We start from the raw sequence: 15,110 nt of genomic DNA, 5'->3' as shown, positions 1-15,110 counted from the left end.
TTTTGGGACAGCTCAGCAAGGCGAGCTGTGCTCATCCGAAATAGTTAAGGGGTTAAATGGCTATTGCCATCGAGGTGCTAGATGAAGCCAGATGAAGCGACCAAGCCGTAACCATTTTTGAGTTGTTTTGCTCATTGGTTCATCATGGCTACGCTTACAAGCCCTGGGTTCTAGGCATGCCTGGAGAAAAGGAACTTGCAGCCATTTCGCTTTAATCTGAAGAATTTCTTAGGGTTAGGCTGGACACTACTATAACCCTCAATAGGCAACGTGTGTGAGGTGCCATAAGGTGATTGACATCATTACAATGGGAAAATTGACTTTTAAATGCTACCTGAGAGCTTGAAGCACGGGTCCAGTTTAGTGACTAAGAAAAGCTAAAAAGAAAATTTGAATAATTTTTTAGTTTGTGTCTATGAAGAAGTGTTTCAAATTCTTTTAATTTTGTCCTTCAGCAACCTTGAAATGCTTGCTTCTTCCTTGAATTGTTCATGAAGTCTATTGTTCTGTAGGAACACTGGATGTGTTGACCACATTGGGATTGGAGCAGAATGCGAAATCACTCCTGTTCAATGCACTTGGTGTGTGTTAAAACTGCTCGAAACATGTCTTTAGATTGTGGTGGGAATGACAAGATCATGTGTCACATTGATGGAAGCGAGTATGCTTTTATCCCAAAAACAAGGAATTGTATTACAGCGAAGCTGTATACCTCTACCAGCCAAGTAAAATTTCGTGTCGTTGGTGTAAGCAAAAAACGCCAGGCTAAAAATTGAATACAAACAGCATATCTCCTTTGAAATCAGGCATACAGTGGACAGCTCAGCACTCGTTTTCAAAAGAAAAACGACAAAACAAGCATCAAAACCACATGATGATAAGGCACGTGTGAGCAATGGGAACACCCTCCGACGCGTTCCAGTAAAGATTAGGTTTGTAGCTGCTTTGAAAGGGGTTGACGTCATTCAACACCTTTGTGTGAAGTGCAAACCGTATTATGTAGGCTAATGACGTCTGAATAATTCGAAGCACGTTCCTTGTCCCGCGTGTGTTTTCTTGGTAAAGATTATGGCTGTGAAAGCTGGAAAAGTACCCAACAGCATAGAAATCACGTAGTGACATCACCCACCGGGGTGACTCAGTCAGCTAAGGCATTGCGCTGCTAAGCAAGAGATCGCGGGATCGAATCCCGGCCGCGGCGGCCGCATTTCGATGGAGGCGAAATGCAAAAACACCTGTCTGCTTGCGTTGTAGTGCACGTTAAAGAACTTCACGTATTCAAAATTAATCCGGAGCCCTCCACTACGGCATGCCTCATAATCAGAACTGGTTTTGGCATGTAAAACCCCAGAAAGAAGAAAACGTAGTAACATCGCCACGGTCTTGCAACTCATTCAGTTCATTCCAGGCTACCATGGGTAGACGACGGAAAGTAAAGACGCCAGAAGAACAGCGTGAATTTAATGTCGTTGTGAAGCAATAAAGGGTGTGGTTAAATTTCTCTTCTCTCTGGTTTCACTCTTTGTAGAGCTTTGTGTGTGAATTCAAGTGACATCACAGTGGGTAATCGTTGTGGGTGTCGTTTACAGCTTCACTGACCAACCACCTTCACATCGTGGATTGGAGCCACAGGTTTTTAATTTGGCTCTGAAAGTGATGCAAGAATGACATGTAGCTTCGCTTGACGGTGAAACAGCTAGTTTAACCAGTCTGTGTTGTGTACCTTCAATTAACGAATTATCTATGCAGGGTGGCTTGGACACATTATTGCATTGCCTGAGATTGTACTTTATGTGCTTCTGCTAACTTCACATCATAGAGTAATTCCTTCATTATTTTCAATAAGTGCGTGTTGATATTGACACGGCCTTCGTACAGCCGAACGGAGTGGCACATTGATGGGTATGTGCTCTTGACATGCTGACGTGCAACAGTGCGAGTGGCATTGTGGAAGTTGTCTTTTCCAACATTTTGAAATGCTGGTGTCTTCACAAGGACCGACGTAGGCTTTCCTTACCCCAAAGCTTGCTTGGCTGTCGCACAAATGGTGACGAAAGAAACGTCATATGTAACCGATTACACGTGCTGAGAGCAGGTATTGGAGTCCTTATTTCAGTGTTTTACACAAAGTAACCATTACTCGAAGAACCTGATGTTCATCTATTTTTTTCACTCTTACTGGCATAGTATTGCCATTGCGTCCAGTAATCAGTGTTTGGGGCATCCATACACAGTTCTAAAAGGAGGCTGCGCAGATAGAAGAATGATGTTTTAAAATTGACAATTTACTTTGCTCCCCAAGAAACCACAGTGCACTTAGACACTTTAAATGGTAGGCTCTGTATTGCGCTACAATAGAGGAGGTCATTGAAAAATGGTAGACAGTCTCTCTATAGAAACCTGGCAATAGGAATTGATTATTGAAAACTTCCATTATTATGTCTCTCATAGCCTGTGTCTTGCTTTAGGCAGTTAAACCTTGTGAGTCAGTGAAATCTAACTTGGTATGTGTGTATGCTCTTTGTCCACACTGAAACTTCTTTGTTATCCTTTAGGTGTGCTTGTGACATACTTATAACGTGTTTCACCATTATGTGCAGGTGCCTCGAACACCGAATCACTGGAGAAGCCAAGAAGTGCTCCTGCTGAATGTTACTATAAAAGTGTGCACATTGCCGGGGAAGATGTAAGAATCGCCGCAACTACCGCCACAGGCAGCGAGAGTGAATCCCAGATGCTGGCTTTAACGTGCGAATGTGTTGAAACTGATGAGACGTCATCGCCGCACCCGTGCCATTTGCGCCCTAGTGAGCGCAACTTTCCCAGCAAGAGGCATCTGATGAACCACATGTACACCCATCTGAAGCCATACAAGTGTCCACTATGCCCCAAAGCATTTGGTCGTAAACACATACAGATGGCCCACATGAACGTACACACAGGAGTGAAGCCGCTCAAGTGCACAAAGTGTCCACGAGCTTATGCCGCTCTAAAGAGGCTTAATACTCACATGGCTATTCAGGAAGGGCAATATAAGTGTGCCATATGCCTGAAGTCATTTGGCAGAAAGACGGACATGCAGCTTCACAGGACTGTGCACGCCAACCATAAGAACTTCAAGTGCACAACATGCCCACGTATGTTCGCCAGATTGAGCTGCTTGAGAAAGCACAAGCAAATCCACAATGAACAATTTAAATGTGCACTCTGCCCGTGCACATTTAGCAGTGCGGAAGGGCTAGTAGTGCATGTGAGTCAGCACGCTGAATGTGGATCCTTGAAATGTGACTCTTGCCCTAAGAGCATTGCAACTGAACAGCAACTGCGCAATCACGTACGTATTCACGAAAAAACATTCAAGTGCACACAGTGCCTATGCTCATTTCTTGACAGACCTCAATTAGTGACCCACATGCGCATCCACACGAATGAAAGGGCTTTCAAATGTGAGATCTGCCGTCGCACATTTAGCGATAACCAATACTTGTTGATGCACATGCGAGCCCACAATAAACCATTTAGATGTAGACTCTGCCCAAGCACGTTTAGCAGTAAGGAAGGGCTAGCAATTCACGTGAGCTGGCACACTGGAGAAAAATACTTTAAATGCGACACTTGCCCTAGGAGTTTTGCAACCCAAATGCAACTGCGTATTCACATGCACAGTCACAGGTGTAGTAAAGTGAAACAATTCAAGTGCACATATTGCTCGCAGTCATTTGCTGTGAGAGCTGAATTAATAAACCACATGTACATGCATACAAGTGAAAAGCCTTTCAAGTGCCAGGCCTGCCCTCGCACGTTTGTCAAAAAGAAACATCTGTTATTTCACATGCAAACGCACGACAAGCCACACAAATGTGTACTGTGCCCAGAAGCTTTTACCCGGGAGCAAGATTTGTTTGGTCACATGCGTGACCTGCATGATAGTGAGAAGCCGCATAAGTGTGAAACTTGTTCCAAGGTCTTTCCTACTCGCGCCACTCTGATGGATCATGTGCAGGGCCATCAAGAAGTCTTCAAGTGCGAAACGTGCTGTCAGACTTTTGAAACCAAGAAAGTGATGTTGTCTCATGAATGCACGCGTAAGAAGTTACTCATGTGTGTGAAGTGCTTGCAGCCATTTTCCACTCTGGTTGGACTGCGAAGACACATGCATAGTCACGTAAAGTCATAGTACCAGGCTCTGCATCCCTTGCTCTTTGTGAAAGACATTGTTTTGCCACACCATACGAGGCTTTATGACTCGGGGCATTCACTGAAATGCAAGAGTTGCTGCCTTGTGTTTTTCAAACTTGAGAGTTCCTGTTAGAACGCCCACATGTCCATGTGATCATGAGCGTTTGATAAGAAAGAAGTCTTGCTAGCCCACATGGCACAAAGTGGCGAATTTGTTGTACAGATTACAAAGTTGGGCTCATTTTATGATTTCATAAATGTGTCAACTTTGATGAAAATACATTCTCTTTGAAAAGTTTTCAAGCAGATGAAAATTACGGTGCTGCCTTCTTGTGGCAAGCACAAGGCACCATATACCAGAGACTTTGAGCAAGCAGGCAAAATTAGCTGCAGGAATGTCTCTGAAAAGATAACTGTGATATAAAAACAATTGTTTACTTGCAAATCTGTGTTGGGTCAAGTTTACTGCTGCTTGCATGCTGTGTCTAAGCTAAGTGATCATTATTAAAGTGCATCTATATTCCACAAGAGCTTGGTGCTCAGTGCAGACTGAGAAGTGTGTGCATTTTCTTCTACTTCCCTTTCCCTACGTATTGTCGTGTCTGAGATTTTTATGATTTTTAATGTTCACAGGTTTGGCAGGTATGCATGCATTTAGACGACGATCTACACCTTCACATCCAGTGCTGCAAATTCGCAACATGCCATATATTAGCTTCGATGAAGATCTTAGAACGTCATCTTGGGCCAGTAAACTCAACAAGGGAGTGTGCATCGAAATGAGGCTTGAGTTGACCATGTGCAACCTAATGATTTTACTATCCCTGTCTACGAATGTGTCTACTTCCGTAAATCTGAGCCTGATGAAACTGGTCAAATTAAAAAAAAGGCAGAAAAAATGCAGAAACGCCATTAATTCACATGGTACTTTGTGCCTTTAAAGTTAGCTTCGCCACTATGCAACCATGTTATGCGGTGAAGCATAGTTAGCGGGGAAAGGTACCGCTGTTGCGAAACAGAACCCGTGTTCCTTAATTTATACATGCACATGCGCTGTTTCCGGTCACAGTACCGGCCGCAGTCTTTATGGGTCAAGTCGGCATAATCACGAGGACTGCACATGCAATAGTCAAGGGAAGACATCAATAACGGACGCGAGCAGCCAGGGCAATTAAGCTGAAAAGTTCAGTAGTTTCGAATGCGTGTTCTCAAGCAGTGGGAAAGATGGCGGGATGCGGCCGAAAACATTTCACATTGAGTAATGCTAGATTCTACGGTGGCAGAGATATTTACCCGAATGTGAGCGTGAAGACTTCAATTGAGCATATTAGGCATTTGAAAGCAATATGTTTGTCTACATCGCGCACATTGGATGGTGAGATGGACGACGCTCTCGCAGGAGAAATGATGCCGCAATATTGTAGTAACGCCTTCTGCTCGAGTCTATGCCTTTCTTATCATGCACCGTTCACGTCCGGCTGATCCCATTGATAACGCAGACAAAACGTTCAAAATCGCAGCCGCAGAGAAAGCGACAAGAGAGATAACAAAGTAATGTGCACTCCAGGAAGTAAAAGGCTTGTCTGCTTACAAGCTAGTTGGTTCATAGTGAAATTTTCAACGTACTGTGCGAAATAGTCACCGTTAGGTACGAAAAGGAGAGACACGATAGGGATAAGCACAGACTACCAACTGCTTATTTCTGGGAGAACCAGCAAGGCAGTATAAAGGCATGATGCAGTTGTGCCACTTGGAGAAAGCACTTCGTTTTTCTTTTTTCAAAAAAATTTGGAGCCCTACCCCTGTCGAGAAAAGGGGTTAAGCGAAGCTTGTGGCACGACGACACTGTCGCAGGCGTTCCGCTTCATTTGCACTAAAACTCGGGGTCGGCGGCTTTTCGCTGATGTTTCGCCTGTGCTTCGGAAGCCATCACGCTAGAATCGGACGACAAGCTTCGCTTACCCCCATTTTCTCGACAGAAGAAGGGCTGGTGATTTTGTCTCTTTGGGTCCCACGTGTAACAAGGGTACTTCAAGGGCGCGTTACAGGTCCCCGAGCCCACAGTGGTATGCGCCATTGAGCTTGGACCCTTTCTGCACTATCACCAGAATCGGCCCACATGACGGGTATGTGCCATTGAGCTTGGACCCTTTCTGCTCTACCACCAGGATTGGCCCACTATTTAGGTGACACCACCACCGCGGACACTTGTGAGCCTGTAAAGCTTCGCTTAAAAAGCACCTATTCGGTTGCTGTGGATAGAGTGCACTAGAAATATTGTGGAAGAGTGGCAAAAGCGTCGGCCTCCGCGTGCAGTGCTAGCGGTCAGCAGCCGAACCGTGGCGCGGCTGTGGCGACCCCGAGGTCTTCTTGCATCCATGCAAACCCCGTGGATGCCGTTCGCGGTGCAGCATGATATGACATTTGCACGTCTTTTTACACATTATGTTAGTGCTATGGCAGCAAGTAAGAGCGATGTGCCAAACGGCAGCGTGCGCGACCTTGCTCGAATAATAGAGGACGGAAATGGTTATCCACAAACTGACCATGGAGGAACAGTGCAATAAAAGTCTCAAGTACAAAGAGAAAACAAAAACAAAATTATTTGCATGAAAAAGCTTGCGAAATATCTACTTGTGCAAAGAGAGTAACGAAAATAAAATCGAGGGTTCGACGGAAGCCCGTCTGGTCGGGATGAAACAGCTGCAACAAATTTTCCTTCACCCCATTGTGAACAAGGCTTCCGTAGCGAAGCCGAAACGTCTTTTACTCAGTTTTTAATATTTTTTAGCTTTTATTTTGGTCGGTGTCTGTCGTTTTGTTGCTTCAGAGTAACGAAAAAAAACTAAACTATTCGCTCAGTCTTTAGAATGCCAATACTTCTCTTTATTTCTGACACAGGGTATTACATATGGGGTGGGACCACAACAATAGTTAAAACAATATTAAAGTGAGAGAATTGCTGGCACTTTTTCAGTGAATGTAGATGAACTGGTGGTGGCAGCGATGCATTTGTCCTACTTTCTGGGAACAATCCATCAGATAATTGCATACCCATTCAATGATATTGGCAGGTAAATAAGCTGTGGCATGTAAAAATTAGAATACTCTAATATACAATACTTACATGCGCAGTGACAACTTCCACTCGCCGCCGTTCGATTTTCTGTCACGGTCGTCAGTGTTTCGCTGCTAAACACGCAAAGCATGATTTTATACGAAATATGTTAGCTCCGGCTAGTAAATCTTCATTCAAAGATGAAAAGCGCGCATAAGGGAAACGAGAGAGACCATTGCACAGCAAGCAATGACAGTTTATTTCGGTCCAGAGAATTGCGTGGGTCAAAAACTTTGTCGTGTTCAGACGAAGCTAGTTATAAATGCTGACATTATGTAGAATAAAAAACTGTTAGGCAAGCACGCTTTATTTGAACACAACTTTATTAAGACTAGAGGTATCCTGCATGTTCCTATACGTTGCCATCGGCCGTACGAAGCTGAATATGCCGGTTCTCGTCCAATCACCTTTTCATTTTATATAGTATGTCCTATATGTCTGTTGTACTTGCTCATGTACTCTTTTATGCTTGCATCTTTGCAAAGTATGGAGACGTCTGCTTAATTGGCCCAGGCTCTTGGCTACATCTCTCATTGAGTCAACATTGTTGTGTCTCGCGGTCCTTCGGGACAAGGGAGGCTGGCGCCGACTCATACGCGCCAACCTGGTGCCCCTTTCTCGCGGCCGAGAATTGTCACCTGGGACTGAGGGATTAGCAGTTGGTCTCCAGGCTACCTCATGCGTCGCTAAACGGCAGCGTCGCCCCTTTGGTGCGGTTCCGTGAATTACCAGCGCCGCCCGAACCACGACGAGGCCTGGCGCCGACTGCGACGCGCCAACCTGGCGCCCTTTCGAGACAGCCACCGCCCTCCCTGGTTCCGCGAACTGACCGCTATGAAGAGGTGAATCTTGAAAGGGGCCGGTGTCTGGCAATCCTGGGGGAACGACATCAACGTTCGGTTCCCAAGGTGTCAACCGGTGCCTGTGTTCGGGGGCGACCTAGCAAGATTGGAGGCAGAGCCCGGCGGGAAACGACACATCACGTGCGGGATGTGGCCGCTCGGACCTTCGACTGTCACAACAGTGGCTGGCAGCTTATGGGATCGGCCGGCGTTGGCTACATCGGTGTGGTGAGTGCTACGTGTTTGCTTCTCTTTTCGCCAGACTCATTAGCGCAGGCAGTCGGTAATTGTGTTTGATGTTGTTAGTGATTTTGTCTCACAGACCAAGAATATAGTGTCTCGTGGGCTAAGTTACTAGGGGAAGAAACACAGGGTGCACTGTAAATATGGATAAGTTTGAAATCCAGGAACTCCTCAAAAGTTGTGAGCCGATGGGCATTTTGGTTGGCCCCGCGGTAGGCAAAAGTCAGCAATTGGAGCTTTTACAGGATGAGGAAGTGAGTTGGGAGAAGGCCGGAGAGGCCAGGAAAAGTATTTTGCTTGGAAAGGAGCACGAAGCGAGAAATTCTGCAATCTCCCGATGTGGTAGCGATAAGGACGGGCTTAGTGCCGGAGTTTGCTCTTCATGTCGCCAGAACTCTCTAGTACAAGTAAGTAGTTGCTAGGAGAGTAACCGTGTGTTTTCTGGTGGGCACCATTCTGGAAATTCACCTTCTTTAAATAGCAAATTTTAGGAAGGGTGAATTTTGAAGGCAAACTAGATCGCTATGGAGAAATTCAGAGTGCAGGACCTACTTCTAATTTGCGAGGAATTAGGCATTTCGGCGGACTCCGCAAAAAGGAAAGATGCAGTTCTCGACGTCATGAAGGCAGAAGTGACAGTCGAGAAAGCTGACGAGGCTTGGGAAACCATTGTTGAAAGAAAGGAAAAAGCAGATGAGTGCAAGAGGCGCGAGCTTGAAGCTGGAGAGAAGTGTGAGAGGCGCGAGCGTGAAGAGCGAGAAAGGGAGCGCGTAGAACGAGAAAAGCGTGAAGAAAGAGAGCATGAGATAAGGCTCAAACAACTTGAGAGCGATGGTCGTCAAATGGGTACGGGAAGTTCCCAGTTCAAGATGAAAAACCTTCTGCATGCTTTCAGAACGGGTGAAGACATCGCCCTTTACCTCGTACACTTTGAAAGGGCATGTGAAACAGCCGGCTTCAGTAAAGATGTTTGGCCGCAGAAGTTGTTGACTGTTTTACCATGCGAAGTTTCAGCTATTATTGCACGACTGAGTAAGGAGAACTATGAAGTGTATGACAAGGTAAAGGCTGCATTGTTGCCCAGATATCGCCTGTCGGCAGAGGCTTTTCACCAGCGCTTTAGGTACGCGAGGAAGGGAAACGAATCTCACCCAGATTTTGCCTACGAAATTAGAGTCAACTTAGTGGAGTGGCTTAAAGGCGCACAGGTCTACAGCGATCATGACAAGGTAATTGAGTGCATAGCACTCGAGCAGTTTTATCGAGGAATTCCCAAGAAAGTAAGACTTTGGGTGCAAGATCGGAGGACAAATTCAGACGTAGATAGCGCGGCAGAACTCGCCGAGGATTACTGCACGCGCCGACGTTTCCGCAGTCCGCCGCGATGAGTAGAGAGAAGCGACAGAGCGGGATTCAGTTTTGGGAAGCCAGAGGGTAAGAAATCTTTCCGTAGGAAATTTAAACCGGAGGCTTCAAATTCCCCGGGCACGCATCGAAAGAAAGAGGGTGACGCACCTAAAGTAGCGCAAGATACGAGGGCGCCCGCTGACGGTGCGCGTGCATTTGAGACGCGGAAAACAGTTGTTTGTTACAACTGCGGAGAAAAAGGTCACATGGCCAGGAGCTGCGAGAAGCAAGTGGTATTTGCCACAATTCAGGACTCCAAAACGAACCTGCATCTGTTGAGGCCGTATATGCGACAGCTTTCAGTGAATGGCCGGGTGTATAGAGTATTGAGAGACTGTGCGGCAACGATAGATGTAGCTCACCCAAGTTGTGTATCCCCCGACAATTTCACAGGAGAGTCCACTTGGATTCGGCAAGTGGCCGAAAAGCAAAGCGTTTGCCTTCCAATAGCGACGGTGGTGATAGAAGGAACTTTCGGCCAACTGAGTACGGAGGCGGCAATTTCGGCCAGCCTGCCAGATAACTTCCCCTATTTATTCTCTAATAGGTCGGAGCAAATGCTAAAGGAACGAGGAGAGTCTTTCTCCTGTAAGGAGAAAGACTCTCCTCGTTGGGGGGGGGGGGGGGGTTCAACCCCCCCCCCCCAAAAAAATAAAATTTTTAGCGCAACAACCCCCCCATTTACCCACCCTTTTTTCTCGTCTCTTCGCGCTGACATTATTCAAAAACCGGTGCTACTATCACAATTTCATTCCTGGGCGCTTCCGTTTGGGTTGGTAATTTACAGCGAATCATGTCTGCATATGGAAAAAAACTGTCACGGTGTTTGTTAAGGCTTTGACACTCTGTGAGGTTTTGGGCGAGAATGTGGCGGCCGCATTCTGCAGCAACAAACGCGGCAAGCGCATTTTAGATGAAGGCGAAAATGCTCGAGGCCCGTTTAGATTTAGGTGCACGTTAAAGACTCCAGGTGGTCTAAATTTGCGGTATACATTTCCACTGGTACCCTTCAGGTGCCGGTTAGGCCGCGCTTGCGCAGGATCTTAGTCTGCGCTCGAAACGACTCTTGTATGCGATTGTGCCCCTACGGAAGGCTGGTAGTTACTGTTGTGTTGTTGAATCCCAAACCAGCAATTACGGAAGGCTGGTAGTTGCTGTTGTGTTGTGGAATCCTAAACCAGCAATGTACACATGAAGGGGTTGATGCCAGCAGTGAAATTCCACTGACTCGCAACAGAATGCACGAAACAGACAGCCGATCGGCAAGCATGGATTACTGCTGTGCGCAGTACAGCGTAAGTAAACTCTTGTTGCAGGCGCCGACAGTTCTCGTCGGGAGTTCAGGCGTCCTGACAAATTGATTATGTGTACTATGCACTGAACAAGACCGGAGTTCATTCCTGCATCACTAGTACACCAATCAATCGAGATTCTGTGAGGTACAAGGCCGCTTCCTGTTTGCACCGGCGTAAGTGAAGCAGAGATGAGTTGCATGCACTACTTAAAATGCGTACACACGCCATATCTATGCTGTGCGGTGAAATATTCTGTACCATTCTGAATCTGTTGACGTAAAGGCAAATGACGGCTGCATGCTCACACACAGCGGAAGACACAGCGGCCCATGCACTTGCCGCAGGAAATGTAACCCTCTCGTATGAGGGAGCAGTCCGACGAAAGCTTTGAAAAAAAAAGAAAGCATTACGCGTGCTTGCGCATATTTAAGTTTTCTAGCGCAAAGACGCAGCGAACAAGCTATTGCATGGGACTAAGTATATAGCCTGGTCACACGTGCATTTTCATGTGTATAGCCGTCCTTGACTTTTGAAACGCACTTCGCCCCGACGAGGACGACGCCATCTACACTAAACGGAGATTAACAATTAATGATGTTTTCTCCGATCGGGCGGGTCGTCTCAATGAGGCGTTTTTGAAGACTGGTCCATTCATTGGCGCCATGAGAGACCGTTGCTCCAAACGCCCACTGTACCTGTCGTGCTTACTGTATTTTACTGAGCTTCCTTTACGTTTTCCATAATTTCTTCGCAAGCACACATGAGGGGGGGGGGGGGGTTCCATGTCTTTGATATACATGTATAGAGTCTGCTTCAACTACCGATATTTATTATCGAACACGTCACACAGAGGAAAGCAGACGCTTGCCCTCCCCTGCCCCCCCCCCCCCCCCCCGCTCGGGCCGGTGAACCCCTCCCCGAAAAAATTTCTGGCTACGCCCCTGGCGCATTCCTTATTGAGCAGCGATCACAGGACCATGGAACGATTCCAGAGGCAGCTGTAAGCAGTGATGAGTTAGACGTGTTAGTTGCCGGAAGCTAGGTGAATGCGGTCACCGAAGAGAGCGGTGGTTTTCCCGCCCTAGAACTCATGGCCGACTGCGAAGGCCAGGATGAGAACAACAAAGCTAGTTCAGACAGCGCTGAGAGGGCTGTGGTGGCAGTGGCACTAGTTAACGGATACAATGACAGCACCAAGAAACGCTTGTTTCGCCATTTTACGAGGCTGTTCTGGAAACAAAGTCCGATTTCGAAGGCCAGCGAGATGTTGAGCATGCAATCGAGGGCAGTGATAGAGCTAGGCCAGTTGAAGATAGACTTCATGACGAGCTAACATGCTCAAAGATCAAATCTGGTCATGGTCTATTAGAACAGCAGTCGCACTGTGAATCCCAAAGGGGCAACGAAATTTCAAGTGTGCGTGCCGGTGCTGCAGACTCTTCGCAGCATACCAAACAGAAAAGGCGTAGGCGCAGGACGAGAAAGGCAAACGCGGTCGAGGCGCTTAGAGTCAAACATGCGAAGTGCCAAGGCGACATTAGTAGATGTGCTAAGGTCACGATCCAGCCAGAGACGGTAAAAAAATGACGGAGGGCAAATCCCAAGCGTAGGCGTTTGCCGAGATAGGGGATCGGTGAGCCGCACGTCGCGAAAAAGAGAATCTCGGGAAGATTCAGGCGTGGTAACTGTCGCCTAACTGCCTCGCGTACAGCGCGAGGCGGTTAGGCGACAGTTACCACGCCTGCAGCAGAGGGACAAAGGGAAGCGTCCTGTAGGCTGTTACAGTAAAAGCTCGTTAATTTGACCCTCGTTAATTCGGAAAATCGGTTAATTCGGACGTATTTCGCCGCACATCGGTTAATTTGGACAACTCTCGGTGCTCGGCGAGCGCGGAGTGCCGCAAATGTGCGACGCAAATGAGCCATAACTAGAGTCAACGCCTCCTATATTTAGGATCCGTTGCTAGAGTGAACTCTACCATAACGGCGTTAGCGTCCACCGAAACGAAGCGACGGAGTTCGCATCGCCATAGCCATCAGTGGAAATCGTACGGGAATGACAGCAACGCAGAACGCTTCGTGCTTATTTGAGCCTTTAAAGCTTTTATTCTTGCGTTTACCGGCACGCATAGCACCGCGTTGGCCGCGTGCCTTCAAAACTGCGTAGTCGCCATCCGTGATCGCGTTGATAGCGGCCACGGTTTCATCCGCAGCGGTTGCGGCAAAAAGTAGTTTCGTTTTCACTCAGTATCCGTGCCGACAGGGAATGGAATACGAAATCCTTGAAAAGAAAAAAAAAGAAAGAAAGATGAGCCATTTTACGCCGCCGCGCGTTGTTTCACATCCTTCTCCGCATCGCCAGCCTTGCGCGCCTCTGTCCCGCCGTTGCCCTTCCGCCCCTCTGAACACGAATGGTCCGCGCCCATAGCTCTGTGAGCCACGCCACCCTCCGAAACATGAATGGACCAAGCCAAAACAATGTTATCGTGCACCGAAACAAAGCGACGAAGTTCGCATCGCTGTAGTCATCACTAAAAATCGTACTGGAATGACAACAACGCCGGAAGGCTTCGTGCCGATTTGTGCCTGTAAAGCTTGCGTTTACCGCTGCACATAGCACCGCGTTGGCCGCGTGCCTTCATGACTGCGTAGTCACCATACATGATAGTCTCGATAGCGGCCGCGATTCCGTCCGCCGCGGTTGCGGCAAACAGTAGTTTCGTTTTGACTCAGTACGCACGTCGGCTGCGTGCCTGCAGAACTCGGTAGTCGCCATGCATGATCGCGTCGATATCGACAGCGGTTTTGTCCGCAGTTGCAGCAAATGGTAGTTTCGGTTTGACTCTGCGTGCGTTGGCCACGCTTTCAGAACCGCAAGGTCGCCATGCATGATCGCGTTGACAGCGGCAAGCAATAGTTTCGTTTTTACTCAGTGCAAAGCTGTCGAGGATGGAGAGAGAGATATATTGCGGTAGTGAAGAGGAAGAGGCGCACCGACTACATCGAGATGGGCGGCGACCCGGCGACATTGGTGAAAAAATAAACGGGATCTGCGCGCGTTAGTGAAAAGCATCTGATACGGGCGCTGCGGCCGCGATGTGAAGGAAGTCGCGAGACCTTCGCCACTGCGAGCTCTAATCAGTCGCGAGATGACGAGAATTGCAGTTTCCGCATTGCATTTATGCAAAAAAGAAACACTTTGCTGATTCATACTGCAAATAAGAGCGTGTTGACGTAGTAAGCATTTGTTTATTGTTTTCTTGATACCCTCGATAATTCGACATTCGGTTAATTCAGACATTTTTTTAGGTCCCGTGAAATCCGAATTAACGAGCTTTTACTGTACAATGGCCGATCACTCGCGGGGGAAAAGAAAAGGGGCTGCCGAGCAGATAATTGGAAAGTGCGCGCACGGGTCTGTGAATGTATCGCCCTCCCCGTATTTGGAAGCAGTTGTCCTAAAGTCACAGCTACAAGGTGTGTCAGGCGAATTAGTGGCTTTTGCCTTGTTCGAAACGGCACCTTGCGAAATCCCCGGAATGCGCGACCCCCTCGAGTTCGTTTGAAAGGAAGGGGTGCGATTGGGGCCCGAGAATAAGTAAACAAGGAAGACAGGTAGCATTTTCTTCTTCTTTTGTATTCATTTTGTGGGAGATGGGTGTTGAATGTTTGACAGGTGTAAAGAATGCCGCAGTTTTGTTATGTTGTTAACCTCTTCGACTCAGGTTAAACCAACTATTTAAAGGGGAGTGTTTACGCGACGACAGCTATAGAAGTGAAATGCAAAATGTCATTTGCATATAGTTTGGCATGTCACGCGAAGTTGCGCAAGTTAATGAACTCCTGTTTTGCACGAGTTTGTAATAAGACGTAGATGGTTTTCCCATTTGTTGATTTGGTATATTCGCATTATGTAATGATAATGTAGCTCTCTTGTGCTAAGTGTTACGGACTATGAATTACTGAAGGCCAGCCCTTTAGTTAGGGGGTTGTCAGATTTTTGGAATTGGTAAAGTCTGGCGATGAG

The 15,110-nt window shown here is 47.2% G+C and overlaps 1 protein-coding gene across 5 annotated transcripts in view; it reads left to right on the top strand.

The window, feature by feature from the left end:
• The window catches only part of LOC119453823 (zinc finger protein ZFP2-like), a 79,998-nt gene extending 75,374 nt beyond the window's left edge, over positions 1-4,624 (top strand). For all 5 annotated transcript variants that reach the window (XM_049668561.1, XM_049668562.1, XM_049668560.1 and 2 more), the window contains one exon: positions 2,601-4,624. In XM_049668561.1, coding sequence (XP_049524518.1) covers positions 2,601-4,177 — 1,577 coding nt within the window. In that variant the 3' untranslated portion in view covers positions 4,178-4,624. The remainder of the gene's footprint in view (positions 1-2,600) is intronic.
• Positions 4,625-15,110: the final 10,486 nt, after the last annotated feature.

The sequence above is a fragment of the Dermacentor silvarum genome, chromosome 5 (genome assembly GCF_013339745.2).
Source record: "Dermacentor silvarum isolate Dsil-2018 chromosome 5, BIME_Dsil_1.4, whole genome shotgun sequence".
In the NCBI taxonomy this organism is placed as follows: Eukaryota; Metazoa; Arthropoda; class Arachnida; order Ixodida; family Ixodidae; genus Dermacentor; species Dermacentor silvarum.
This window is presented reverse-complemented; position numbering and strand designations above follow the sequence as displayed.